At 34.4% G+C, this 26,603-nt stretch overlaps 1 protein-coding gene across 1 annotated transcript in view; it reads left to right on the top strand.

The window, feature by feature from the left end:
- Positions 1-26,603, top strand: part of ADGB (androglobin) — an 86,802-nt gene that overhangs the window by 30,110 nt on the left and 30,089 nt on the right. Inside the window, exons 12-20 of the mRNA XM_041470053.1 lie at positions 8,090-8,135; positions 9,690-9,855; positions 11,750-11,813; positions 13,427-13,529; positions 14,630-14,762; positions 16,224-16,338; positions 17,780-17,947; positions 19,912-20,050; positions 25,452-25,640. Of these exons, the coding sequence (XP_041325987.1) occupies positions 8,090-8,135; positions 9,690-9,855; positions 11,750-11,813; positions 13,427-13,529; positions 14,630-14,762; positions 16,224-16,338; positions 17,780-17,947; positions 19,912-20,050; positions 25,452-25,640 (1,123 nt within the window). The remainder of the gene's footprint in view (positions 1-8,089; positions 8,136-9,689; positions 9,856-11,749; positions 11,814-13,426; positions 13,530-14,629; positions 14,763-16,223; positions 16,339-17,779; positions 17,948-19,911; positions 20,051-25,451; positions 25,641-26,603) is intronic.

Genomic DNA, 26,603 nt, shown 5'->3' on the forward strand with positions numbered 1-26,603 from the left:
GGAAATCTTTCTTAGTACCTTTTCTTTTTATCATTTTCCCTCACATTATAACACTTCTATTGCTAACACTGTCTTGGTTTTGCTCTTCAAAATCCTTTTGATGGGAGTATCATAAGAAGATAGTCTGCAGTGTTTTAAATAACTCTTACTTTATATTATGAATAGTTTATTTCTACTGCAGTGCAAGATGTACCTAGGCATATGACTAGAAAAATTTAAACTTTATTAACAAATGCCTTAAAATGGCATCATCATTTAGGACTGAATGGAAGGACTTCTGCTAGATCTGGAAAAAGATGTAAGGCTTCACTGCTCAGTTGGCCTGCTCTTAGATTTCAGAAGCTCTGCATTCTAAAGGAACCCTCAGCTATGATTTGGAGCCTCAAGGTTCCTGTGCAACTCTGTGAGGGAATGACATTCCTCCAAACAGGTTCACTGGATGCAGCACTGACTACAAGTGCTCAAACCACCCAAGCCAATGCTAGTTGCTAGGTAGATGTCTCCACTGTAATTTTCCAATTATTTTTCCAGTTAATCTTACCAAAGTTTAATGAAACATTACCAGGATGACTTTGGGAAGTTGTAATTACTGCTTTTTATAATACTTTTTTTTTGTTTGTTTCTGTTTTTAAATTGAATGTGTATATGCTACCAAAGTCTGCTTTTAGATAAATCTTCAACAAAATGTTCCTTCTAATATTTAAATCTTACAGGTTTAACAGATAAAAAGTGATACTTTCAAAGACTTTCTGAGCAGTACATTTCATGAAAGAATATTTCATATAGGGAAATAGTTGGCAACATAGAGAAATAAAGACTTAAATACTCACTTAAAAAGAAACAAACAGAGCTCCACTGAAATTATTTCATTTGCTCAATACCTACAAAGTAACTCAATGTGGCAATGTGCCAGCATCTCTTCAATTTCATTCTGACTGCAGCAAACACTACTCAGAAGACCATTTGATAGATTTCTCTTTTGGCTTTAAATTCTTTAATGAATGGGAAGTAATTTTCTATGTGATTTTTGGAGTGTCTATTTATATTTCCTCTGCAAAGTACCTTCATACCATTTTTATATTTCCCCTCTGTATATATACTGTGTGTTTAGATAATGTACATGTGTGGATATCATTAGGAGATTTAATGATTTTAAAATAAAGCTATTCTGCAGTGAAGAATGCTTTACAATAGAATATATCTATGACCTGTGATGCTGTGATATACTTAGCTATTCAGTATTTTGTGTACATTTTATAATAAACAGTAGCCTAGTATTTCAATAGTACTTTGCCTTTAAAAGTATTTTAAATAGTGGTATCATACAAAAATCATTACAAAAAGCAGCAGGGTAAAAAGGAGCTGTAAGTATGTCTTGGTTTGGGACAAATCTGGAAGTAAACCTCCAGATGAGGTCCCTCTGGAAAGCAAATTCGAGTGGCCCCTCCTTCCCACCAGTTTGGGAAAGATTACCTTGGGGAAAAGTGGGAAAAAACTGTTTATTTAACAAGCAAAGTATTCACAAACATGAAAAAAAAAAGAATAATATTGAACAATAAAACCTCTTGCTGTTCTGAAGAGATGGAAAATTCAGAAAGTCCTTTTTGTGCGCTGTAGCTCAGCTTTCTCAGTCTCTTATCAGTCCCTCCTGTGCTGGAAATGCTGTGTCCCAGGTCCCAGTGGGCCACAGTGTGAGCTTCCGATATTTTTTCTAAATTTTCAGTCCAAAACCAGTTTGAACAGTTCCAAAAAAAACACCCCAAGCTACGGTCCAAAAAACCTCTCTGCTTCAGCTAGCAAAAAAACTAACTAAAATCAAAAGAAAACACTTTCTCACTGTCCATGCTGCAAACAACGTGCACCAAAAGAAAGAATGCAAACCAAGTGCAATTTCTGCAAACTCTGTGCTTCTTCTTCCCCCATCACTCTCAGAACCAATCTTAAAAGTGCAAAACTTAATATCCAACATAAACAGAACAGACAAAATACAAGCTTCATAAAATCTCCCTAAAACAAAGTAGCATCTTCTAATTATTGCAAAGTAACATATAATAATTATTGTTTTCTTTACTTCAGTCTTTAGATGTACAAATATAGATTTGGCTAGTTGCAAATTAATAGGAGTTTATGTGCTGGAAGCATCAAAGGAGTGTGAAACATCCCTTAGATTTTCTGCCCTAGTCCAAGAGTGATTTAGAAGGCTGGTCTGTCACAGTAGGACATGCAGTCAAGGAGAGACAAGGGCAAGTATGAAAATACATGAGAGAGACACTGATAAAGCTGGAATGGTTGGAAGAAGACATGAATGTGATGTAGGCAGAGGGCAATCTGATTCAGGCATGAAATGTAAGAAGTTATGAACAGCTAATTGACTTGTACATGAACTTTACTTTTGCCTCAATTTAAACCTCAGTTGAAAAATGCTGTGCCTGTTAATAGCTAGAGTATGCAAGGAGAACTTAATTTTTACAGATTAGAAAAGAAAATCGTTTTTAACTTGGAAAACAATTTTCTTTTTTTCACATATTAAATCTTTTCATCAACAAAATTATGTGGATACCTCTCACAAATTCATAAAGGACGAGCTTGCTTTCTGTAGTTTTTAAACTTGATATAATAACATATACTTTTTAAAAACAAATCAATTAGTGAGTAAAAAAACAAACACTGAAAGAGAAACTTTGATATCCTGAATTCACTATATTATTGCTAATTTTTAGAATTTTGTATTGCAGTATACTGAATGTGAATAACCTTGTCTCCATTTTAAACTGTGTGATTACTAGTCAGGAGACATCTGCTTTAAAACCTTTGATACAGATTTGGTAAATCTTTGGGATACAGCAGTTCTATGCTTTAAGCTGACTGAAATTCAGTCAGCTGCTGTGCCAGATGCTCGAGAAGTTTAAATTGGCATATTTCAATTCTCTCTAATGTAAACTGCATGAAGTAACATTACTTGAATATCTGATTCACTGTTCCTAAGATCTGTTGTCACAGAAACAGAGATGAGTGATACATGAAAGACAAAATTCTGGGAGCGGGGTGTACCTTCTTTGAAAAATATGAAGTTGAAAGACGTGCCATTATCCCTCATGTCCTCAAAGTATTCATGCCAAAAAATAATGCTTCATTATTGATTTTTTTCAAACTTTTTGGTGGGTTTTTTTTGTTGGTTTTTTTTTTGTTTGTTTGTTTGTTTGTTTTGGTTTTGTTTTTGTTTTTTTTTCTCTGACTTTCCCATTCACTGATTTTACAGTCCTGGAAGCATTTGGATTTGCATTAGGAAAAAATATTTTAAAATATCTCATTTTGGTAGTTTAATTGATCTTGAAACACTGTTCTTAGGAAAATGTATTTTGTTAATTTTTTGTTTAAAAACTCTATAACATAGGGCCAAATTCTTATATGGAGAGGCTTTATTTTATTCTTGTTCAGTAGGAAATTAAGTAATTTATAAGTGTAGCACACATTGAAATACATGTAAAAATATTTTGTGGCCAGGAAAAAAACAAAGCCATCATCATATATAAATTGCACAGTCTTGCAGATTTCTGCAACAGTAATTTTGTCAAGCATTTCTGAGAAAAAGATTATCCTGGAACAGATAGATGTTTCCTTGTAGATCTGCCATTCAAAAGCCTACTTGAATATTCTTCATTGGGGTGAATTTTTTGATAGAACTTATCTCCAGTTCCATTGAGAATAAGGATCCATGTGTTCTGTTTGGGGAAATGTAAAGTAAGAAAATCAGAATATGTTTACCATCAGTATGTGCAATGGCTACTAGATATTTTAATATATTGACCTGATTGCTATGTTCATACATCTTAAGCAGAACACTCATATTTCTCTTTGTGGCTTCTTCAGTGTCAAGCTCCCTGGCAATGCTAATATCTAGCACAAAAGTGTTAGAGTCTCCACTCTCTCCTAGTGACACAATACAAAAAACTTGTTCTTTAATGTTCATGTTTCCTTTATGGTTTTTCTTCAGTCTGTCAATTATATATTCAAACTCAGTCTTATCTTCTCGTGTGCAACTGATACTATTCTATTTAATTTGCACGCTCTGTTGTGTGCTCTTTTCATGTTTCCCATAGACATTACTGACTGCTGTGTCATAACAAGCTTTTTCTTCTTTTCTCTCCAATCCTTCTTGTGCTGTATTTCATAAGAGCTACAAATTGGTATTGAGTCACCATGAGAGCTAGGTAGGAAATAAATCTATTTTCCTCACAAATTTTATCATATTGAAAATTACTTCACCCTGCATAAAATGGAAATTGCCTAATTATTATTTTCAGGGAAAAATTATGCATGACATATGAGGCACGTGAATTAGAAGAGGGACTTGAGAAGGGGCATTTAGACATTTATGATATAGAGACACTTTGATGCACCCACAATTATCTACTTGCACATACATATTGGGCAGCTTCAACATTAGAGACTGAGTAAAAGAAGTGCCAAATTTGTAATCCAGTATTTTTAAGCTATTTCTATATCTCAGTTTGTGCACAGCTTTGCAGATGTTTGTTCTTTTACAACATTCCCTTTTTTCAAAGCCCACCTCTGTTACCTACTCTCACATTGCAGGTGAAATGAGAACTGACGTTTCATTTAGTGAACGCAGTGACTGAGGAATAAAAAAAAGACTCTCCAAATGACTGTAAATGCAAAACCCTTTGATGATATAACTCTCAGGTCAACATCAAACCTTGAAATTTAATAGAGGTTTAGACCTTAAGAAATATTTTTGGTCGTCTTTGTCTTTTTGAAGGAATTTAAATGGATTTTTTTCTTAAAAAAGTGTACCTGAAACTTTATTCCTTTGCCTGCACTTATAGTCAGAGAGCTTATTTGTTTAAGACTTCTGTTTTTCACAGAAAAAGTGATGTGTTAAGTTTTGCCTTGCATAATTTGTACAATAGAAAAGGCAACTGTTTTTATAAGAATATCAGATAAATTTTAAAACTTACTGTTTGGTAGATTTGAATAACATAAAAATATAGCTAATATTAGGAGGCTGAAAAATAGGAATTAAATCCTTGAACATATGATAGCTATAAAATTATGAATTACCATGATTTTTTACAAATATGCATTAATGATTATGAAATTTAAGATATGATAAATTAGATTTTTAAGCATCTACAGAATTTTCATTCTGATTTCCCATTCATTGAAGGAAGAACAATAGTTATTTCTCTCGAAATATGTGTGCCTCATTCCATGTTCACAGCTGGATCTAAGTATTTTCTGATTTATTTCTTTATAAGATGCTGTGGCAGCAGAGCTGACTTTTCAGGTAATGTGTGTTCATTAAGGAGGAAAAATGCTTTATTTTCTATTTCTGTGCCAATGTCTTATGCACAGTACATGAGGCAATAGCATAAAACAATGAGAACTTTCTTGACACTCCAGTTGTCTCCAAGTCAATGAAGATTAGGTAGATGAACACATTCTGTACCATTGAAAAAGCAGGCAGCTTTTGACTCTGTGTTATGTTTGTGCTCCAAAAACTGAGTAAATGAACCTATGGGGGTCTCTACACAGCTGTGGTTAGACTGGCTTCACAACTCAGACTGCATGAAGTTACTAAGCATCCAGATTTTCCAGGGCACATTCTCCTTCTTTACTGGAAATTCTGTTGATGCAGTTTTTGAGGATTTTCTGTATCACTCCGGGCTTTCCTACTGACAAAGTAGCCCTATATTAAGCTACCTCATGTCCATACTAGAAGCATGGATCATGTGTACTATCCATGAGCACTGTATTGGGCAGAAAGTGCTAGACTTGTTGTACAGATGTTGCAGTCTCCAAGGCTTATACAGTAGACCTTATCCCTTTTGTACTTTGGACATGCCCAGGATTTCTGAGAAGAAACTCGATAAATTGTACAGCTGACATGTATCTGTTTGGTAAGTCCTGTGACTCCCACAAGAAATTTGGCAACATTGAAATTTTGAAAGCTGTAGGCTCACATGGAGAAATATGACAGCTCTGTGCATGTGTACTTCCAAAGTCACAGTTTAAAGGGAAGAGATAGTCCATGTGATTTTGCAGACTCATCTGCTGAGACATGACTCTCAATAGGACATGACAAGTGATCACAGCTTGACTTGTTCTGAACAGTTTTGTGTACAGAATTCTGCAAACAGGAGCTGAAATACACGGATATTTGTGAGATGTGTCCTTTTCAGCTCATAGAAAAACAATAAATTAATCTTAAAAATAACTGTAAAATGCAATATATTTCCATTACTAAATTCTTAACCCAAGTGTTAACAATTTCAGCAGTGTCTTAATTTTTCTCTTAATTGCTCTTTATTTTAGATCTATCCTCAGCTTTGACTCATGAACATTAGAAAAAACAAAAGCCCATAACAGACTTGGAATAGAATTTCAGATTTGTGCTGTGCAAAATGGGACTTCCAAATTCCCAAAATAAACAATATTACAGTTAAATTATGTGTATAAAATTATTTGCCACTTACAGTTTTGGGATAGAGGCTCTTAAATCTGTAGTTTATTTGCTCAACTCCTTCCTTTGTTAATTCAGAGAATATCAAACACCTAACATTTTTCCAGAGGCGAGATTCCTGAGCCTGTTCCCATGTCCTGAGCCCACAAGGATTCTGTAAAATGCTGCAGGAAGACATTTACTGGAGCTAGAAATTAAAGTAGGAAGCCATAAGGTTTTCCTCTAAGGAAGCATTCACAGGTCCCTTCACATAGTGTATGCAGGGTAGTCTGTAATAGGAGGGTTGAGACAGACCTGGATTTCCAGCACAATCACCTCGTGCAAGATTTAGGTACTGTTGTGACCTACCATCCAGTCTAATTCAGACTGTCTAAATTATGTCTGTCTGCCCCTCAAAATATATTTCTTGACTGTACTAAAGAAGCATAAAAGCTACAAGTCAGCACAGCTTCCACAGCTCCTCTTTGAAATGCAGAGCAGAAAATCACTGTGTGTGTCCAGCTGCTGGCTTCAGCCTCGGCACCTTTAACACATGTGAAGATATATGAGGGTATGTATGAGGAGTTTGGGTGGGGAGAAGAGTGACAAATCTGGGTAAAGGGAGACTTAGGATAAAAGGAAGCTTGCAAATTTGTTTGTAATAGCTTTTTTTAGGCTTTAATATTTGTCTTTGCAAAGGCAAAGCTGGTCCAGCTAAGCCATTAATAGTACCACATTCAAATAGGAAGTGAACTGGAAACTGCCAACTCTTTCTCCTGCCCAAACTCACAAAAGAAAAAAAAAAGAGATGGAAATTACTCTTTCAGTGTATGTCATATTGCAGACAAGAGGGCAGTCAGAAGGAAGGATGACCAGGCACACGTTTTTAAATCAAAGATTTGAATCTCTCAAAGACTAGGACCCTGTCTTTGTAAATGTAATGAGTGGACTTTCTGAAAGGCTGGCTAACTAGCTGGCATTTGGACTTCAAGTGTCACCAGCTATATTGCATTCATATTAGTTCAGAAGTTGTAGCTTGGAGCTGAGGTTGACCAGGATAAAATTGTTTGCCAAAAGCATTAAAAAAAGAGGCTACTTTTTATTTATACAGTGATAGAAAACAAATGATGCTATTGTAATCGAGAATTCTGTTGCTAATTACAATTGTGTACTATCACTTGCACAGCAAGAAATGCTTGTTGGAAAAGGAGTCCTCTATCTATTTTTCAAGAATGGAAACAGAAAAAAATTGAATTGGTTGTAGAATATGAATATTAGTTCTTAGAATAAAACTTACTTTATTGTCAAAATCCAGTAATATCAAAGAACATTGTTTTAATAATGAAGTGTTATATGAAACAGCTTTTATGTCACATTGCAGAGGATATGTACTTCTCTAGAAAAACATCAATCTGTCTGTTGCTGATATAGATGTAGGTATTATGGTGAAATTTGCTACTTTTATTTTTCATTTAAAAATGCAGCCCAAACCCACGATGATAACTTACCAGCTTGTTTCTCTGTCTCTGGAAGAACTGCCCCAAAATCAGGTATTTTCTCTAACACAATAATACAAGATTATAATGACCATGGTTACTTTTCCTTGTTTTGTTTTTTCATATATAGGAGACCATTCCCTTATTGCAACAAAATGCAGAGGTACTCAGTAAAGGTAAGTGTGTGTAAAGTTTATAGTCAGTTTTACCATTCCCATGTTGTTTGGTGTCAGTGTTAATCCTCATGTACATATATCAGCAGTCTTACTTATTTATGGGTGTGGGTTTTACAAGAAAAGATTTCAAAGAATGGGTAATGGTATATATAACTACGTAATATATTCAGTTTCGTGTTCAAAAATATTCAAGCACTTCTCATAAGTTACTCTCCAGGAAAATACGGTGGATTTTGTACAGAGAGTTCTTTTTTAAGAAGTGTGAATTATAGTATTTTCTTTTTTTTTCCTGAAAAATGGCAAAAAAACCCCAAAAACCAGCTTTCATTTTAATGTGTGTTCCTTTGAAATGTGTTTTACATCACTATTTGAACAGTATTCAATTTTTTTTCAAAATGAATACTGCATTTTTTAAATTACTTTGAATGTTTGAAGGATTTGGTCACAAAAATAAGAGACTTAAAAATAAGAGCACTGCCGTTGTTTTACTAGAACCCTAACACCTATTCTAACTTAAACTGAAGAGAAAGTCTAGATTTTTCTGCTTTCAGGTAGTTTTTCCATAGTTGAAGGAAAGGAAAAAGGCCTTTGGTGCCTTTCCTTATACTGCCTTTCTTTCAGTTCTTGAAAACTAGGTGCAAACTAATTTAGAGCCACATATTAACTCTGTGTGTATTGGCGATAATGAAATATTACAAAGCACATTTAAATATAAATTATGTATGTTTCTAATAGCTTTCTCATTTGTTATACCTTATGTTTGAATATTACCTCATCTTTTTTCCTCAGCAAGCATTCTAAATTAATAGCTGTTCAGTTCTTCTATTCTCAGTTGCTGAGATATCTCAAAACTTCTTTTTGGGCCAGGTCAAACATTTTCAGTAACTACTTATATGAACATCAGAGAATAAATGTAGAGAAAGTTACATTACAGCACAAAAAGTTATTGAGTGATTGCAAAATCTGGCTACATATCTCTGTGTTTATATTTTGTTATGAATTTGACCTTAATTCTGATTTTCTGATGTGATTTAGTTCAAATCTCTTTCTGTTTAGAAGTAGTTAGACTGATTTGTGTGAGTGGCATCACAGGGGTATAAAGTACCAGAGGCAAGGCTAGGCCTTTTTGTCCTCCAAATTTCTCTGCATTTATTTCTGTGGGTTGTAAAATACTGCCTCATTAACCTTTCACTGAATAGGAGCTTTGGACACGGGGATGTATTTTTCTTTATGTAGATGAATTTAGGTTTGCAGAAATCACATGTATGTATACCTAACTAGCTGATATTGAAGATTATAGGGCACAGTTCAATATGTGGTAGTTTATTGAGGCAGACTGCTTAAGCAGTTGCAGATGCAAACCCTATATTTCTGTATGGAGTTGCTTCAGTCACCATTTGAGTTCTTTAGGTTAGCTTTTAGTTTTAAACTGTATGCATAATAACTGACGTATGGATAATTTTCTTGTAATTTTAGGATAATTTTTAAGAATTATACTAGTTTAAATTGCATATCATCACTGTATTGGCTCTGTGTGTCTTTTTGTCTTTGCAGAAGAACATGACAATATCAGTTTAAGTACAAAACAAGCATCAGAAAGAGCTGATACAGATATGAAGAGCCAGACAGGGACTAAATCAAAGGATGAAACAGCATCAGAAAATATTTCAGTTTCCAGGGAAACCTGGATTACCTTTGAAGACTTCTGTGCTTGTTTCCAGTAAGGAATAGAAGGATTGGGTTTTATTCCATACAATATACTGTATTACAGTGGTAAAATTAAAAACATGGCTATATAAAAATTGCATCTTCAAAAGAGGTCTTCTTTGTATAGCTATCCTGCCTTTCAGAGTGACTTCAAGGCTACTCTTCAGACCAGACGTACTGTCCCTGTTGACAGTGGGTCTGTGGCTGCAGCCCTGCTCTGTGCCTTGGGTGTGTCCTCCAGAATACAGTGGAGAGTACAACCACCAGCTCCATAAAACAGCTGGCAGACTGCAGCTGGGGTGGAAGATTGTAGGTCATGGAGTGTTGTGGCCATTAGGTGCTTTTACCCCCCATGAGGCACTGGGCAGGCATAGTCTGCATCAAGACAACACAATTCTAAAGAAAAAAAAAGTTAAAATCTGTTGCCTTCAGCATAGCTTTGCTTGATCAACTAGATGTTTTATCTCACTCCCTTTTCAATATAATTTCAAGGCATTTATGCCTCTGAAAACATAAAAAAGCTAGTGTACTTGTAGCATCATATCTTCAGCTTCTGTCTTTCAGATTAAAGGAGCCTGGTACAATACATATCCTTTAGAGAATATAAGATTGCTGAGGGAAATAATTTTATCAGAGAAAATTCACCCAGTTCTTTTCCTGTTTAAATGTGTAACTGAGATTTCTTTATGAAGCTTCTATTTTTATAAATAAGTGTTTAAACTCTACTCACTCTCTAAAGGAGAATGTATAAGTTTTATACCAGCCAGCAGTACAGGAACTTTAGGAATAAAAAGTCATAGGTCACTTTAGGCCTTGTTAAGATTTCCATGCTTCTTTTATGTAGTCCTAGGTCCAGGAAGACAGGACATTCAGGGAAAAAAAAAAAAAAAAAAAAGCATCACAACCAATTTAATTTCCTTTTCTAGCTCACATACAGAGAATATGAAATATGAACTTTCTACCTTATTAGCCAAATGTTAAAGTACTGTTGACCTTTTGTAGACCAATATTAATATTAATTAAGGCAAAAGCATTTGTCAGTTTCTTATTTCTAAATGAGTGAGAGTTTATTTTCACAGTCAACTGATAATGTAGCTGTTAACAGAGTATCTTCATTGACCTTTGAAGAATTTATCCCTCAGAAGAAATTAGGCATCTAATATTTTGATATTACCTGTCTGTTCAGTTGAAAGCTTTTCCTTCTCTGTCATGCCTACCTCTCAGATACACTGAAAATAAGAAGAGTGTTCATAGTCCATATCAACTTTGAGAAGTGAGGAATATTTCAGTCATTGTAGGAATTGATATGAAAGCAGTAGATCAGGATTCCTGTGAAGTTTCTGAGTAACCACAGAATTGGTTCAGATCTGATTTCGTCCTCCATTAAAGCTGAAGCCAATTATGTCTCCCTTGGTGAAATCAAAACCAGAAAAAATTGTAGTCAGGAACTATATTGCTTTCTGAAGTTCTGCAAACAGCATAGGACTGAAAAAACGTTAATAAAATATATAAAACAGTCCATCTTTCAGTTATACTTATTATAAAACTTCACTACAGTAATTTTTATGTGGGTATGGAAGTTTTAGAGTAATATTAGCATGTTACCAATTACAGGTAGAAAATAAACAAACTAGTGGCCTCATCTCCAATGGAAAAGTGTAGAAATGCAGCAAATATATGATTTAATTTCCATTGCTTTCTCTGGAGATTAATCTTATTCACCTTTATTATAACCAAAAATGTTGAACCATTTTTGAGAAATAGCTGTGAGTCTGACTTGTAAAAGTAAAATTAATGTCTTGTGCTATGAAATAGGCATTTACCTAAACTATGTAATTTCTGCTGCTTATTTTCTTACAGTCATATATATATATATATCTTATATTTCAATTTTATATTCTTCTTAGGAAGCTGTATGTTTTCCACAAGCCACATACATATGCTTATAACTATCAGAAGACATCTTTTAAGGTAAATGACTGTATTGTGCTTTTTTTTTTTTCAAAGTCTTACATAATTAGATAATACATATAATCCTAAAGGATATTGGTAGAGCATAGAGTACTGCTATTACTGAAAAATAATAATGTATTAAGATTACTGTAGTCAGTACAAATGTATCTTTGCAAGCAAATATTTAGCATTATATATATGTGTTTAAGAAAAGAAAAAACACTGTGGAATGCTATTGCACAATAACAAAAATTGGCTTATGTGGAGAAAAATGATAGTGAATCAGAACTCCAACCACTCTTTATTTTGATTTAAAACTATCTTTTAACAGTTTGGTGTCTAAATTGAATTTAATTCCAGCTACAGAATCTGCTCTTCAATACTCCTTCATCTTCCCCTGTTACCTAAAACCCAGACTGTGAGTCTATTTAGCATAACACTCCATTTTCTCTGTAAATGCTAAGTCCTTTTGCCATTTACAGCATTCTCCTGCGGGGATTTAGAAATACTCTCTAGTTACATTCGAATAATGGAATTTCTCTAAAGCTGCCATTAGTTCATATTATCAAAAGGTTATTCAACATGCTTGAATATCCTGTCCCAGCTCCTATTTTATAGTGTATCTGAAGTGTAATTGTAGAGTACCAAAATGTAAACTCCAGGGGTGAAGTTCATGTAAAATCCTGTACTGAGAAGGTTAACTACATGGATTAATGCTCCATAATTGCAGTGCACCTGCAATTTCCCACCTCTCTGTAATCACATCACAAGAAATGTTCCTAATGACTGCACAATATACTTTTGTAAGCCATAATCAGCATTAAGACTGTGTAAGCCTGTGTGCTCTTGTGCCAAAAAAAACCCTAATCCTCTGCTGTAAAACCATTTTAATTTCTAACATTGAAAGAGATGATATGTTTACAGTATTAGGTAAATTCTGTATCATGCTTATAAAAGAACATTTTCATATTACAATAGGAAGATAAATATACCCAAAAAATGGATTTCTATAACTCTGGAATATCCAGGAAGACCTGTACTGTAATAGTTCTGAAGAAAGAAGCTCATTCACCATTAGATATTGAAGAATTACTAGGAACAATGGAATCCTTCTATAGTTCCTAATATCGGCATAGGAATAATGTATTAAAGTTAAGAGAGAAAGATGTTGTCCTCATAGAGATTTGTAGGAGAAAAACCCCTTTGTAAGGGGGGATCACTCATATCTACAAATTCAGAGTACTTATTTCTTTTAAGCTTTCTGTAATTAATTAGAATCAGAGAGTTGCAGCAAAACCCAAAATTTTTGGTCTTCTGTTAATTGTTGTTTGGCAAGTAAAAGTATTTCAGTTACGTACATATGACAGTATAATATAAAAGTAGATATATTCTCACGCAAATAAAAGTTCTGTTTCCTTTTATCTCTTAACTGGACACTATTTTACATGCAGCATGAGGCTCTGGGCTTAAATGACATGTCTGAAATTTGGAAGAAGTAGTGACAATTAATTGCTTACTTCCCATACCATAGCTAAGGTCACCATATCCAAAATCGTAGTGCTACTTTGTATAAGGCCAGTTGGACAGCATTCAGTGCAAGTGAATGAACAAACATCCATTTTTCTATACAGTCTTCTGATGAGGAAGTCTTCTATTATTTACTTGTGGACAGTCTGATGCCCATTGAAATCCTGGTTAGCTTTTCTGCATTAGTATACTGGTATGTTACTGAAGGTAAGGCCAACGCACAAAAGTACATGGCAGCGTTGTGTTTTCCCATTCTTGAATATGTTTGTGCTGTTGTGTTTGTCTGTTGTTTACTTGGGCACAGTTTGAGAATTTAGCAATAGTTTGAAATAGTCAAATTGGTTTTAAGAAATACACTAATAGTCAAGCAATACTTCATCATTATTTCATATTGATGATGAGCATTTTCATGAAAGAATCCCTCCCTTTTCTGTTTATTATGATTTGCTGGAAGCTTTTCATCTGTATATTTCTGGAATGGATTTCCTTGTGTTTCTTGTGGGTTTTTTTTCCTACAAATTCCATTCTTGCAAGCTACTTTATGCCTTAGCTGATCATAGTGCAGCAAAACCAGCACTATAACAAAAGTAAATTCCTGAAATTATTTTTAAACTGGTACACAATAAGCTCTCAAGTACATTTAAGATGGGTTTTTCAAGACCTAACAACTTGAATGATTTAAATATTAATCCATTGTATTAAAAACGTAGGATGGAATACAGGAGAGCATTGTAAGGTAGTTGGCTTAGGTTAATCAGATATTTAAACACTTGACATGGATGTAATTTAATGCATCTAGAGTGGAGTAGAGAGAACGAAAATAATGCTTGAGAAACTCAAACTGACCATTCTGTTAAAATAATTAAAGTGTAAGCTATAAATGTAAATAAATATAATCTTTTTATGGCTATTTACTTAATTTGCATGTGGACAGAAAGGATTTGTTTGGAGTTTTACAGCGGCCTCAAGTGACTTGGAAGATGTCTGATGTGATGCCTCAAGTTTTTATTAAATACCTACTTTATTTCTTTAACATCATCTAGCCTCTCAAGGCATCAGATGTATATATCTCAGAAACACATTTTATAATCATTATTTTCTAGCAAATAGTACAAATAAGCCATGCTTTGTACCGCCAATACATTTTAAGTGACTGTGTTTTTCTGTGTTAGCAAAACCTAAATGAATATTTTAATGAGTGTGAAGTAGCTACAGATTCTGCATAGGTGTGTCTGAATGTTATTCACCATCCCATTATGTGGGTTATGTTTTGTTTTGTTTTGTTTTGTTTTGTTTTCTTAACCTAGGTACTAAACAAGAAAGTTCAACAGGTCTGCTGACGGTTGAATATTTCTCTTGGAAATCTGTGACGCCTGGAGAACTTGTGTTAAAGATGCATACATCTGCAACCAAAGCTACTGTGGTAAATCTTCCTGTTGGGTATGTATGAGGCTTCATTTCTCTCCTGACTCTTTAGTTAAGGCTTGAAATGACTGTTTGCACAGTAACCCAGTAAGAGTTTATTTCCTAAAACATAAGTTTTGGGAGTATCAGACTGGTAGATAGCTAGGATTTGGTAAGACTGCCAAATTACCGTGAATTTACCAACACTTTTATAACAATCTGAGTTCTTTACTATTACTTAGGATCATTTAACAAGAAAAATCACATTGACTTGCTAAAAAATATATTTAAATTCCTACAAATTCCTACTTAAAAGTAGGAATCTTTCTAACTAGAACGATTTGAAATGTTCCCTGGAGTAGCAAGAAAAGCGTAAGAATTAGCATTTTTAGTGGAACTGTAAAAGCATGGTGATACCATAGGAGGTTTCAATGCTTTTCTTGAAAAAGGATTCAAGAGACTTGACAGGAGAAATTCTGTTATCCATGAAGTCTTGCATATCTTACTTCCCATTCACATATCGCTTAATATGATTTTTTCTTTTTGCATGTAACTCTAAATATTCAGTGTGGGGCATTGGCTGATTGTTTAAATAAAGAAATAGATAAAAAGCAAGAGCCCTTGCTATGTTATTTTTGGAAAACTCTTCCAGGGAAACCGGGAAAAATGACATCTTCATGTCCTGTCATAAGCATAATATTCCTGCCTAATTAACTGAGTCCTTCTACTTTCCCAAAAAGAGAAAATCATCAGTTAAAATTCAAAGAGATGAAAGAAAATGTATTTTTAAAAAATTAAGTAATATGTCAAATAAATAGGCATAGAAAGAAAATACCACAACTCTAGCATACTGAAATTAAGCCAAAGATCCTTAATAGTGCTCTTTATTTGTTTTGATTCAGGCTAAAACTGGAATAGTTATTATTATGTTTATAGACTAAATTCACATCTAGTTCTGGATTCACATGTATTTTTTCAGTGTAGTTTCTAAAAGCTGTATCTCTCTGTACTGTAGGGGGGCCAAAAATGTGTATCTTTTTGCACCTGATAAGCTAAATATATACCATTAGCTCAAATTTATAAGCTTCCCACCTTTGATTCTCTTTACTCCAGTCAGAGACAAAATTTACAAAAGGTGTGGGAAACAAATGGGCTTATTGATCACTTCCCCATTTCATTCCAAAAGAGAAGTCACTTGGTAAGCATGGAACGTATTCTCTTCCCACTGTCTGTTAGTGGCTAAGGAGCCTTTAAATTTCAGTTGAAAGAAGATGCAATTAAAAATTACCAGTGTGTCTGGGGGGCATGAACTCTCGTTTCTTACTCTCACTGCTGAATCTCTGGTTAACATGTTGAAGCTGTGGCCTGGATAAGCTTCTTCACCTAAATACAATTCTGACAGTGATGTTACCAAATGCATGAAAGGAAAAGCTTAAGAATTGTTGCAATTAAAAAAAAATAAAAAGTTGTTTGTTTGGGTTTTTTTCTCAATTTTAGGCGACACATCCTTCTCTTTACAGTAACTTGTCCCATAGGGCACCACATTCAGCTGTGTACCATGGTGCCATGTGTCTTTGGAGAAGAGGATGCTGTGCTGCCAGCTCTTCAGAAGGTGTGCATAATGACTAATCAAACATTGTGATAACACGTTTTCTAACTACTAATTAAGTGAAGTAGTATTGGATTTCCATTGAGTTATTATATTCAGTGGTATAGTATTAATTTTAATATGAAATTGGTAAGGGCATAAAAGATATATGGTTTACAGCATGACAGGTACTGGATGCATAGTGCAAAAATTATCTTACATAAATATGTAAGTTAAAATTGGGTAGTATTGTGGTTTACATAAAAGTGCAGCATAAAATGTGAAAAATGCTCTTGTTGAAATACATATGTCAGGGTAGGGTATAACTCATTCTTTGAGGCATGTCATAAAATACACGTAAAAATATTAATTAATATTTAAAAATACCAGCTCATTTAAATAAAATCTCGCATCAGTGAAGTATGTTTGGTCCCATGAGATCGCATATTACTCACCAGGTCTGAAAGCAACTTTTATGTGTAAAATGAGCAATTTAATCAAACAACTTTTCATAGCTGAGATAAGAGGCCCAGGGGAGAAATTACTACAACTTTTGTTGTTCATTGTCCATAATCCAGACACCACTGTCATCCATATTTTCAAAGTTTCTCTAGCAAGCATTAGGCCCAAATATTTGTTGAAGTCCCTGAGGGGAGGGAATATATTTTCTAGAGAACATTTGTGCAAAAACATTTTAAAGGGTGAGTGTAACAGCAAATTTACATAGCAGTGTAGATTCTGGGTCCTAATAATAGAGCACTAAAACAGCTTGTGCAAATGTATCACATTTATTGTGGTAAAGAAGTTGAAATATAAGAAGCTGGATCATTAAAAATATGTTGTGGCTGTACTATCCCCTTGCCTTCAATTTTTTGGATGAAAAGTTATTTCGCATCAAGAAAATAAAGCAGAATTGTGTCCTTGGGTTTTTCCTGTCCTTCTTTTTGAAGCAACTTCTTTGCAGGCTGTCATTTGCAGGAAAGCGTCCACATTCTTGCACAGAAATCCTGATGAAGATTATTCATCATAAGGATGTTTTAGGCAGCATGTATTTGATCATTGCTTTCAGCAGGATACTAATACTAATTTGTCCTTGCATAACAGAATATGCTGAGTACTTCAGCTGTCACTATTGTCACTGCAGTAGAAAGTCTCTATATGGATCTTATTTTTGATTACATTTCCTAGGATTAATGATATAGGAAAAATGAAACAATTAATAGATATAACTTATGGTGCCTGTTATTTACTTCACTAGCTAAAATCAGTGAGAAGTTGATATGTTTTTGAATATCAGAGACATAATCGATTTTACAGTTTATAATATTAAGAACAACCGAATGAATTCCAAAAGTTTTGTACTTCATCACAGAAAAAAACGCCCGTATTCTTTCATGGCCCAGAAAGAAACCAAAGAAAATCTTAAGGCAATAATTCTAATGCTTGGTTTATTCTCTTTCCTCAGGAGAGCATTCGATTTATAGAACAGGCTACAGCTATCCTGAGTGCTGTTGGAAATGTGATAAATAATTACAGCAGTAAGGATGAGCTTCCTAAAGCCTTGAAGGAATTGGAAGTAGCTTATTGTCCTCCTGGCCTCCATGATACGAAAATAGCTAAAGAAAACAGCAAGGTGAGCAAATAGTTTGAACGAGGACATATCTAAAAGCTACAGAATCTGGATACTGCTTAATGTTGTCATTATCCTCTTCAAAACAATGCCTGTGCACTTAACAAGGACCACCTGCATGCTGTGAATGTGGCATTCACTATAAAGTGTAAGCCCAAATGACATAACTTGCAACTCTATGATAATTATCTTCTTTTAAGAAGAGAAATTTCAGTGTGCACAGAGTAGCACATTCTAAATTGAGTCTATTTTTGTTGATCTAGTTTAGCATACTTTGGGGCAGAAAGCATGAGCTGTGTTTATATTAAAACTTCATTTTGAATTTGAAAGATACTACCTGAAATGCAGAAAAGTCTAATGGTCGCTTTCTGTGCCTAATGTTGATGGAACAGGAAAACATTATTACAGATTATATTTCTGAAGGCAGTAATGAGTTCACATTATTCCAATTTGGTTTTCTCTGTTTCTTGAAACTACAGCATTCTTTTTCAACTTTTCTGCTCTCTGTGTGCAATAAATTAAAGATACATGATGAAAACATTACATTTTTCTGTAGATCTCTCTGCTATAGCTTTCCAATATTATAAAAAGATTGCAACAAAACATTTTTATAGAAGATACACTAGTTTTTATGTGTATGCAAATGTTGATCATATTGCTATAACTTGATTTTTCTAAAGTCAGTATTTTATATATTCCAGATTCATTTATTTTCACCAAAGTACTAGAATGCTCATGCAGTTTAGACTGTTTATGCATAGATTAGAAGACTGAATAAAAAAAAGGGTTTAATATTTTTTATAATCACTGATCTTAAAAATTAGAACATTAGCACTTTTATACATGGGCTGGACACAAGCTCAAATTCAGCAAAATAAAAGAATTTATAAAGAATGATTACAGGTGCACCACACATGAAAGAGGTAATTTACATACCAAGTCCACCACGAAAAAGAATTTGCTTTGAACTCTGGAATGGAATAAACAAATTTTAAATGCAGATGCTCATGTGAAATATGTGCAAAACTTTGAGACCTAAAGAAAAATTCAGTAGTCATAAACACACAAGTCCCTTAATTTCTCCTCCTCTAAGAAGACCAATGTCTAGCTGAAAAAAAAAATGACAGAATTAGATAAATGAAAGGCACTGAGCTGACAGCGATTCAAGAATGAAAATATGGAAATTATCGGTCCTTAATACAAGCAGTGAAAAATTGTTCTGAATACAAGAAAGGATCTATTGTATTCTTTCTTCCCTAGTTTTACAAATTTAAAAATAAAAGACATGTTTATTAGTATTAAAATAAATAAAATATGTTTTCAGGAATCAGAAAAATCTGAAACCAAGGGCAATGAAATAGAAAAATCTTGTATTTTCCAGTAAATTGTTACTATGTTCTTAAACTCAGATTATGAAACAAGTTCTGTAAAAGACACTAAAATTCCCATCTACTAGGAGTGGGGGAGGAAAATACTGGATTTCTGCTCTTTAAAGAGAAATAATATGTCAAAGCATAAAAATAGAGCCAAATCTTCCCATGCTGTGACACTTCCTAATCCCAAAAGCATTCCCATTAAATTACCTGTCTCTGTTCTGAAACCTCGAGTTTAGAACTCTCATTGTCATTATAATTTGTTCTTCTGTCCTCTGGTATGAGGCCATCAACCCCCTACACATAAACCAGGATGTATCTGGGTGATAAACACACTGTAGAATAAGTCCTATTTTCTTGTTTTTTATAAACCAAGCATGAAACAGGTTTTCTCTCTGTTGTTGTCTTGAAGCATTATAGTTCTACAGTTGGGATTAATTTTCAGATACAGTATTTATTAGAGGAAGTTAAATATTTCATTTTTAAATGGTAAGAGAAGAGGGAAACAGTGTTTGAAACAATAATGAGAAGCAATATAAATCAATCTTTATAAATGAATCATTCTTTGAATGCTTTTCCTCATTCTGATTTTAGGTTTTCAATAAGGCATTTTGGTATTTGATCAAATGTGTATTTGACAAGAAGGAATTTTGCAGATATAAATTTGCCTTCAGATCCTTTACTTTGGATTTTGAAGCCACTGACATTTCTGGGGATGACATTGTGTTTTCAGGTAATGTATTGATATTGCTAATCACTTCAAATATATCTGCCCATTCTTATTTTCAGGGAAGCCAACTCTTCTCTGTTCTTGTTTTTTCTTGCTTAAGTTGGCACAGTTAATTTTTAAGCCTAAGACTTTTACTGTTGACAGGACATCTGATGCTCATCTCAGAATAGAAATGATCCTTTTCTTTGTTCCAGAAATTCTGTTTACCATTTGTTAATTTATAAAAATGCCCTTGGTCTTCTTTGAGTTACACTTGTCAGAATTAACAAACATTAACAAATATCTACATTTTTTTACCTGTTGTACTGGACCTCATCACTTTCATTCAAATTATCAGCTGGAAATACCTTAAATGCCTGTATTGTTCACAGAATGAGAGTGAAGGAAGACTCAAGTTAGTACCTTCATTTAAAGTTCAGCTCTTTCTTGGTGTTGGGTTGAGAGGTTTTTGTTTGGTTGGTTTTTTTTGGGGGGAGGGGGGTGTGTACTTAAATTTTTATTGTTTTGCTTGCTTGCTTGTTTTTTAAGCTTGTTATTTGGGAAATGACTGTGTTGCCTGGCTAATTGGCTGGCTAGTCATACCCATGTAGTGTGGAACTGGCTGCAGCACCAACTGCCTCTTCTCCAGCCTGTGGTCAGGGTGTGCTGTGTATCTGAACATACTCTGAGAGAACCATTAGAAGGCCAACATATTTATTACAAGCAGGGATCATTCGCTTCCCGCTGTTTCTTTGCTTCATTTTTTATTCAGGCTGGAGTTTTACACAGTTAGAATTGAGTTTGCCTGGCAACAAAATATGTGGATCTTTTCCATTTTAGGACTTATTTTTCAGTCTCTGTAGCTTCTTAATCTATTAATGCTAGCATGTAGTTTGCCAATAAAAGCCTTATATACATGGTTTCATATCACAACAGAAAAATAATTTATCTGATTGGTGGGAAGAGACGTGAGCACCATTTGAAGGCTTTTTGTGGGTACTTAGCTTTTTCTTTGTCTATTGTGAATTTACAGAATAAAGTGTTTCTACTTGATCAAACAAAATGATACTAACTGCCTTTTGATTAGTCAGTTTATTCTGGAAAAATAGTATAAAAACTAAATTCAAATTTATACGAATATCTTTACTGACACAATGTTGTCATACTTTTGTCCCTTTAAGAAAGCACTTACAAGCACGTAAACTTGTCTGTCTTTACTGGGAACTTTCCTCTGAATCTCTTCTCTTCTGAAGGTTATTCTTCCTGTGAGACATCAGGTATTTTTCAGAGAATTGCATCCCATGACAAAAGTATGTTACAAAGGTCAGCGTATTAACATTTATCAAACCACTTAAAGTAAACAACACCTGTCACATTTTTTAAAGATTACTGTACTACTGATTCCTGCATTCCAAAAAAAACCCCTTAAACACTTGTCAGCATTAGAAGACATTTTTAAAATAGATTTGAATAATTAGCACAGTTGACAGGTTGTAGCAAAGATCTCATGTAAATTACTAAAGTATGAGATCCACTGTGACAGAATATTTTTTAGGAGTTGGGCAGTGAATCAAAGAAGTGGAATAAATATTTGGAGAAAGAAAGTTCTATTTCAGTTTTATTTCTTCCAGTGTCCAATATGTCCTTTTAAATTATTCTCTTTTCTAAAATTAAATTACAAGAGATCCCTATTGGATTGGAAAGGTAATTGTTTCCCTTTGGTTTTATTGATATTGGACATTTTTTGACCTTTATTGACATTTTGCCCTGCTTAATAAAGGTTGCTTTGGAGTAATTGCATGCTTTTGTTCAGGTTCCATCCAGAAACCTAAAAAAATGAAGCATAAACCAAGTGAACTGTCAGGGAAAAAGAGGTAGATAGCAGGAAATACCAGTTGGAAACTACTTTGTAGAAAGGCCTAGAAGGATTGGCATCAGCTGAATGCCCTGCCCCCACATTAGCTCTGCTGCATTGTCAGGTTAGTCAAGTCTTGTCAAGACTTGAGGTTGTAATCTTTTGGAACCTAACAGACATCAGTGTAAACTACCATAACAGATGAATTAAATATTTTTGTCGTCTGGGTCTGCAAGGATATCAGGTCAAATCTGTGCTTTTTTTGAAACAGCACCTCCATTTTTTCTTGGCATATTCATTTTTCACTGTGTGCTGAATTAATCTCAAGATTTAACAAGGGCAGGGATTACGATTTACTGCAGTTAGTGGTCATGCCTGCAAAGTTTCTGAGAAGCCATCCTGAAAATTATCTATTCATATCTATTTGACTGCCAAGTATCATCCATCCCCAAGGAGCAATTAGCAGAAGAGCCACAAGAAACAAATGGAAGTCCGTGCCATGTGAACATATGAAAAAAAGATGGAAGTATCTGAAGCTGAGAGCTTCCCCATGGCATGGCTCTTCTGTTGTATTCTGGGAGGAACTGTGCATAAAGGGGCCCTGCAGAACTTTGGGCAATCAGCTGGTACTGAATTTATAGAGGTATGTGATGTTTCCTGGGAAAGGGAGCACAGCAGGATGCCTGCCTGCTCTTTGTTGCATATGTTGTTTACCTTGTCCTGGTTTCATAGGGCCCAATAGTGAGCCAGTCGGGTCACTGTAGGTTTGTGGCACAGATTTTCAAGAGTCTCAAATACTTAACAGTCATTTAGGCACATTTCAGGTGCTACATTTCTTTCTCAAGGATAAATTCCAGCTTTGAAGTTGGAAGTGGAGTGCCCCTTGTGTACAGTTCTCTTAAAACCTTCTGGTCTGAAATTTTATCAAGAAGTCAAGCTGTTCTCTGTAAGCTTATCTTGACTGTGAAACTGCATTTGGAAGTTCTGCTCAGTTCTTTTTCAGAACAAGCTTCTCTCTCCTCCAGAAACATAGGTTAAGATCATTGATTATATGGTTGTGTTGTGTTACATTGTGACTGAAAAGAGAATGCTGAACGTTTGTTTCTTCTTGCACTTTGGATTTGAACTTGAGTTCTAGTAATACGTAAGGGAAAGTTTGACATTATTTGGTTGAATATGTAAAATGCCTCTTGAGTACATGCAAAATACTCCTTTTTCAAAAAATCATTCCTACACTGTCTCCAGGAACTGCAGTGATTTTATGGTGAACAGTGTCTTGCTAGGCTGCTTTGAAAGCTTCAGTTTTATTACTAGCATGGTGTCTTCTGATTAACAGCTAAGGTGTGTCAGAGATTTTTGACAAATCTGTTTTCAATCATAATGTCAAATTTGAAACATCCATTAGTTCAGTATTGATGGACTGAAAGCATTCACTAATTCAAGACTGATTCAAAGCATTTCACAGTATGCATTTCTCTGCTTATAAGAAAAAATATTAAGAAATGTTAAGTTAAAAAAGCCTTGAAAGATCACAATATTTAATTAAGACCTCATTATTTTGCCATAAATGTTGCAAAAACTATTTTTGTTCTTATGACATTGCTTAAAAAAATGAGAACAAAAAAAACCTCCTTAGGAATATATACTCATAATTTTTGGGTTTTGGCCTGATCTGTGGTAACTTTTGAGAGTTTCTATAAATAGAATTGATTTTTGCGTGACAGTCCATACAAATTTTTTATATTTGTGTTTTTGGAAACGGTTTACCATTTAACTAACTTACTGTGTATCTATATATTCTTTCTCCTCACAAATGAAATGTTTTATTTCTAGAGTTATAGGTATTTACTTCTAGTTATGGAGTCCACTTGACATCTTCAGTGGATGAAGTTTTTGTCTGGTTTACAGGGCAGCACCTCACCAATACTTTTTGTATTTCCTTTTCTATATTATTGATTCCTGCTTCATGTTAGGATATTCTTACCTATTAGGCCACTCTGTGTATATGTGTGTTCATATATATACAAGTGTTACTTTATAATTCATTATTTTGCCTCATATGAGGAATGTAGGCTCTGCAGCAGAACTCATTTTTCTGAACCAAAGCATGAACTGAAAATCAAAGTCTCTTTCCCTTCCATGAAGACAATGATTAGTGGGGCCAGATGTCATCTTGCCACTGGGTTATTTAATTGTAAAATAGACAAGTCTGTTGATTGAACAAATTAATTTTGAAGTGTGTTACAGTGATGAATGAATGGGAGAGCCAAAACCTTTCCAGAGATGTACAAACAGGATACTTCTTAGAAAATGTTAAATTCCAGCTGGATATTAGGAAAATTTTTTCACCATAAGGCTAGTCAAAAATTGAATAAGAATGCCCACTTAAATTATGGAGTCTCCATTGTTATGGAAGTGTTAAAAAATGGACGGGACATTTATTCGAGAACAGGAGCAACCTGTTTTAAATTAATCTGGTTTTGGATGTGGGATTGGACCAGATGACCTTCAGAGGTCCATTCAAGTCTGTATTATTCTGTGATTGGTTATACATTCATATTGTTGACTTCTAATGTGGTTTTCACTGAAGTGGGGTTGTGCAATCTTCCATTCCCCAAGCATTAAAGAGGCTTTCTAGGTTTTGGAAATGCAATACTGACAAGAAATGATGGTTTGAGAACACAGCCAGATTTAGTAATATGGAGTAAAAGTGATTAGATTGACATGTGTGATCTGGCTGATAAATGCAATATCTTAAGATAGTTTGTTTGCCTGCAATGTTGTCTACGTTTTTCAAGCAGATTCCTCTTCTCCTTTTTGTTTGTTGGTACCTCCTTTTGCAGCACTGTTTCCTTCCTATCATGCTGTCTTGCTCCCTTTATTCCATATGTGTGCAGTTCGAATCTACCACTCTGGCACTGGTCCCTTGGAGTGTTGCCCCCCACACCCTTCCCTAAGTCCTGGTACTGATGGCTCCCAGGGTGCTAATTTCTAGGCAAGAATGCCTTCAAAGACCTCATTGCTAACCTGTCAGAATCCACAAATTTCTATTGCACTTCGAAACTCCTTGGTAACATAAAGTCTGAAAAATGAACTCTCCCTTTAGCATAGAACTTTCCCATATTCCATCGCTCCTTTGTGAAGGTTAAACAAAATGTTTTGAACAACACTGGTGTTGAAATTATTACTTAATAAAATTATCAGATTGAGAGATAAAAGTAATTAAAATCTTGTGAAGCTCTTTTAATCTGTGTACAGAGTCAGGCTTTAGTGTATCAAATCCTCTTGGTTCATGTTTGGAAGAACATTTTGAAATTACAGTAGGAGATATGTTTTTAAAAAATGTCCTGCAATAGCTGTCCATTAAGAGAAACATTAAATTATTTGATGTTTGTAATTAGAAAAGTAACTGACATTTTGACTTTGTGTAATCATATAGTATATTTTCTCCAACATGATAAAAACAAAATTGCAAGAGTGATATTTTCATCACAGAAGATTTATGCTTGGAATCACTCCCTTGCTGTTTTGTGTTTGTTTGTTTTTTTTTTCTCTTTAAATTTGTTACAGGCAGTAACAGGAATTCCAGCTCTGTTGATGTTACTCATTCTTCCAATCGTTCAGAGAGCAGTGAGGAGAAATTCCTTAGTAGTTGTGAGAATCAAACTCCCACATCTGAAGAAGAAGAAGCAGCTCTCAAAATTCAAGCCATCTGGCGAGGGACCTATGTTAGGAAAATACTGAAGAGCAGAGAACCAGGTGTGTCATTTAAAAATGCCTTTCAAAAATGTTTCATACTTCATCTTATTCAAATCTTCACTGTAAAGAGTTTTTTTCTAATTAATATCTAGGTAAAATTGACTGAAACAAATGAAATAGAACTTGTAGTTCTATTAAGTAGACCTAGCCACTCAGTTAGCACATATGATACTAAAAAGTATCTGAAAGATACACCCCCCTAAATTTGCATAGATGCTAAGCCAGAGTTTATATTAATGTATAGTTAGGTCAGATCTGGGCTAAATGTTAGGGTTTTATTCTGGAAATGTAAAGGAAATCATAAAAGAACCTAAGTGTCAAAATGAGTAATCCATGGAACACACACAGTATCAAAGTCTAGTGCTGTCCTCCAAAGATACTGTACTGATACTATCCATCATTCTTGTGCATATAGATAGAGGAATCTTGCATAGCAGTTCAGGACTTGTAGCATATTTCCTATTCAGCAGTTCTACTATCTCAGCTGGAATACTGCGCCCAAGTGCAGTATCCACAGTCCAGGAAGAAAGAAAGATAACAACCATAAAATTCTGAGCAGAGTTGTAAGGATCGTGATTGAATATAGGCCTTGTACTTACAGGTTGTTAATTTGTCATTTCAGAATTTTTAATTTTATAGTATAATTTTTAAGTACCCACAGAGAACAGGAATTTCCTAGTAACAGTCTCTTTAGGCTGATATCCAAAGGTTAACAAGAAGATCTTTAGTCTGAGATTCAGAGTTTGTGGCTTGAATCCAGACACATTCAAGTTAGAATAGTGGTATTTATTTTTAAAAAGATAATGTATTTATTGGAATAAACCAAGATTTGTATTGTACTACTGAAAGCTTCAAATCTTCATCTGTAGTCTTCATCTGTATTCCATGTGTAGAAGCAGACACCTTAAGATGACATCACATCCTGTTATGTGAGTTATCCAAGACAGATGGGGTGAATTACAC

The sequence above is a fragment of the Pyrgilauda ruficollis genome, unplaced genomic scaffold (assembly GCF_017590135.1).
Source record: "Pyrgilauda ruficollis isolate IOZ18807 unplaced genomic scaffold, ASM1759013v1 scaffold24, whole genome shotgun sequence".
Classification (NCBI taxonomy): domain Eukaryota; kingdom Metazoa; phylum Chordata; class Aves; order Passeriformes; family Passeridae; genus Pyrgilauda; species Pyrgilauda ruficollis.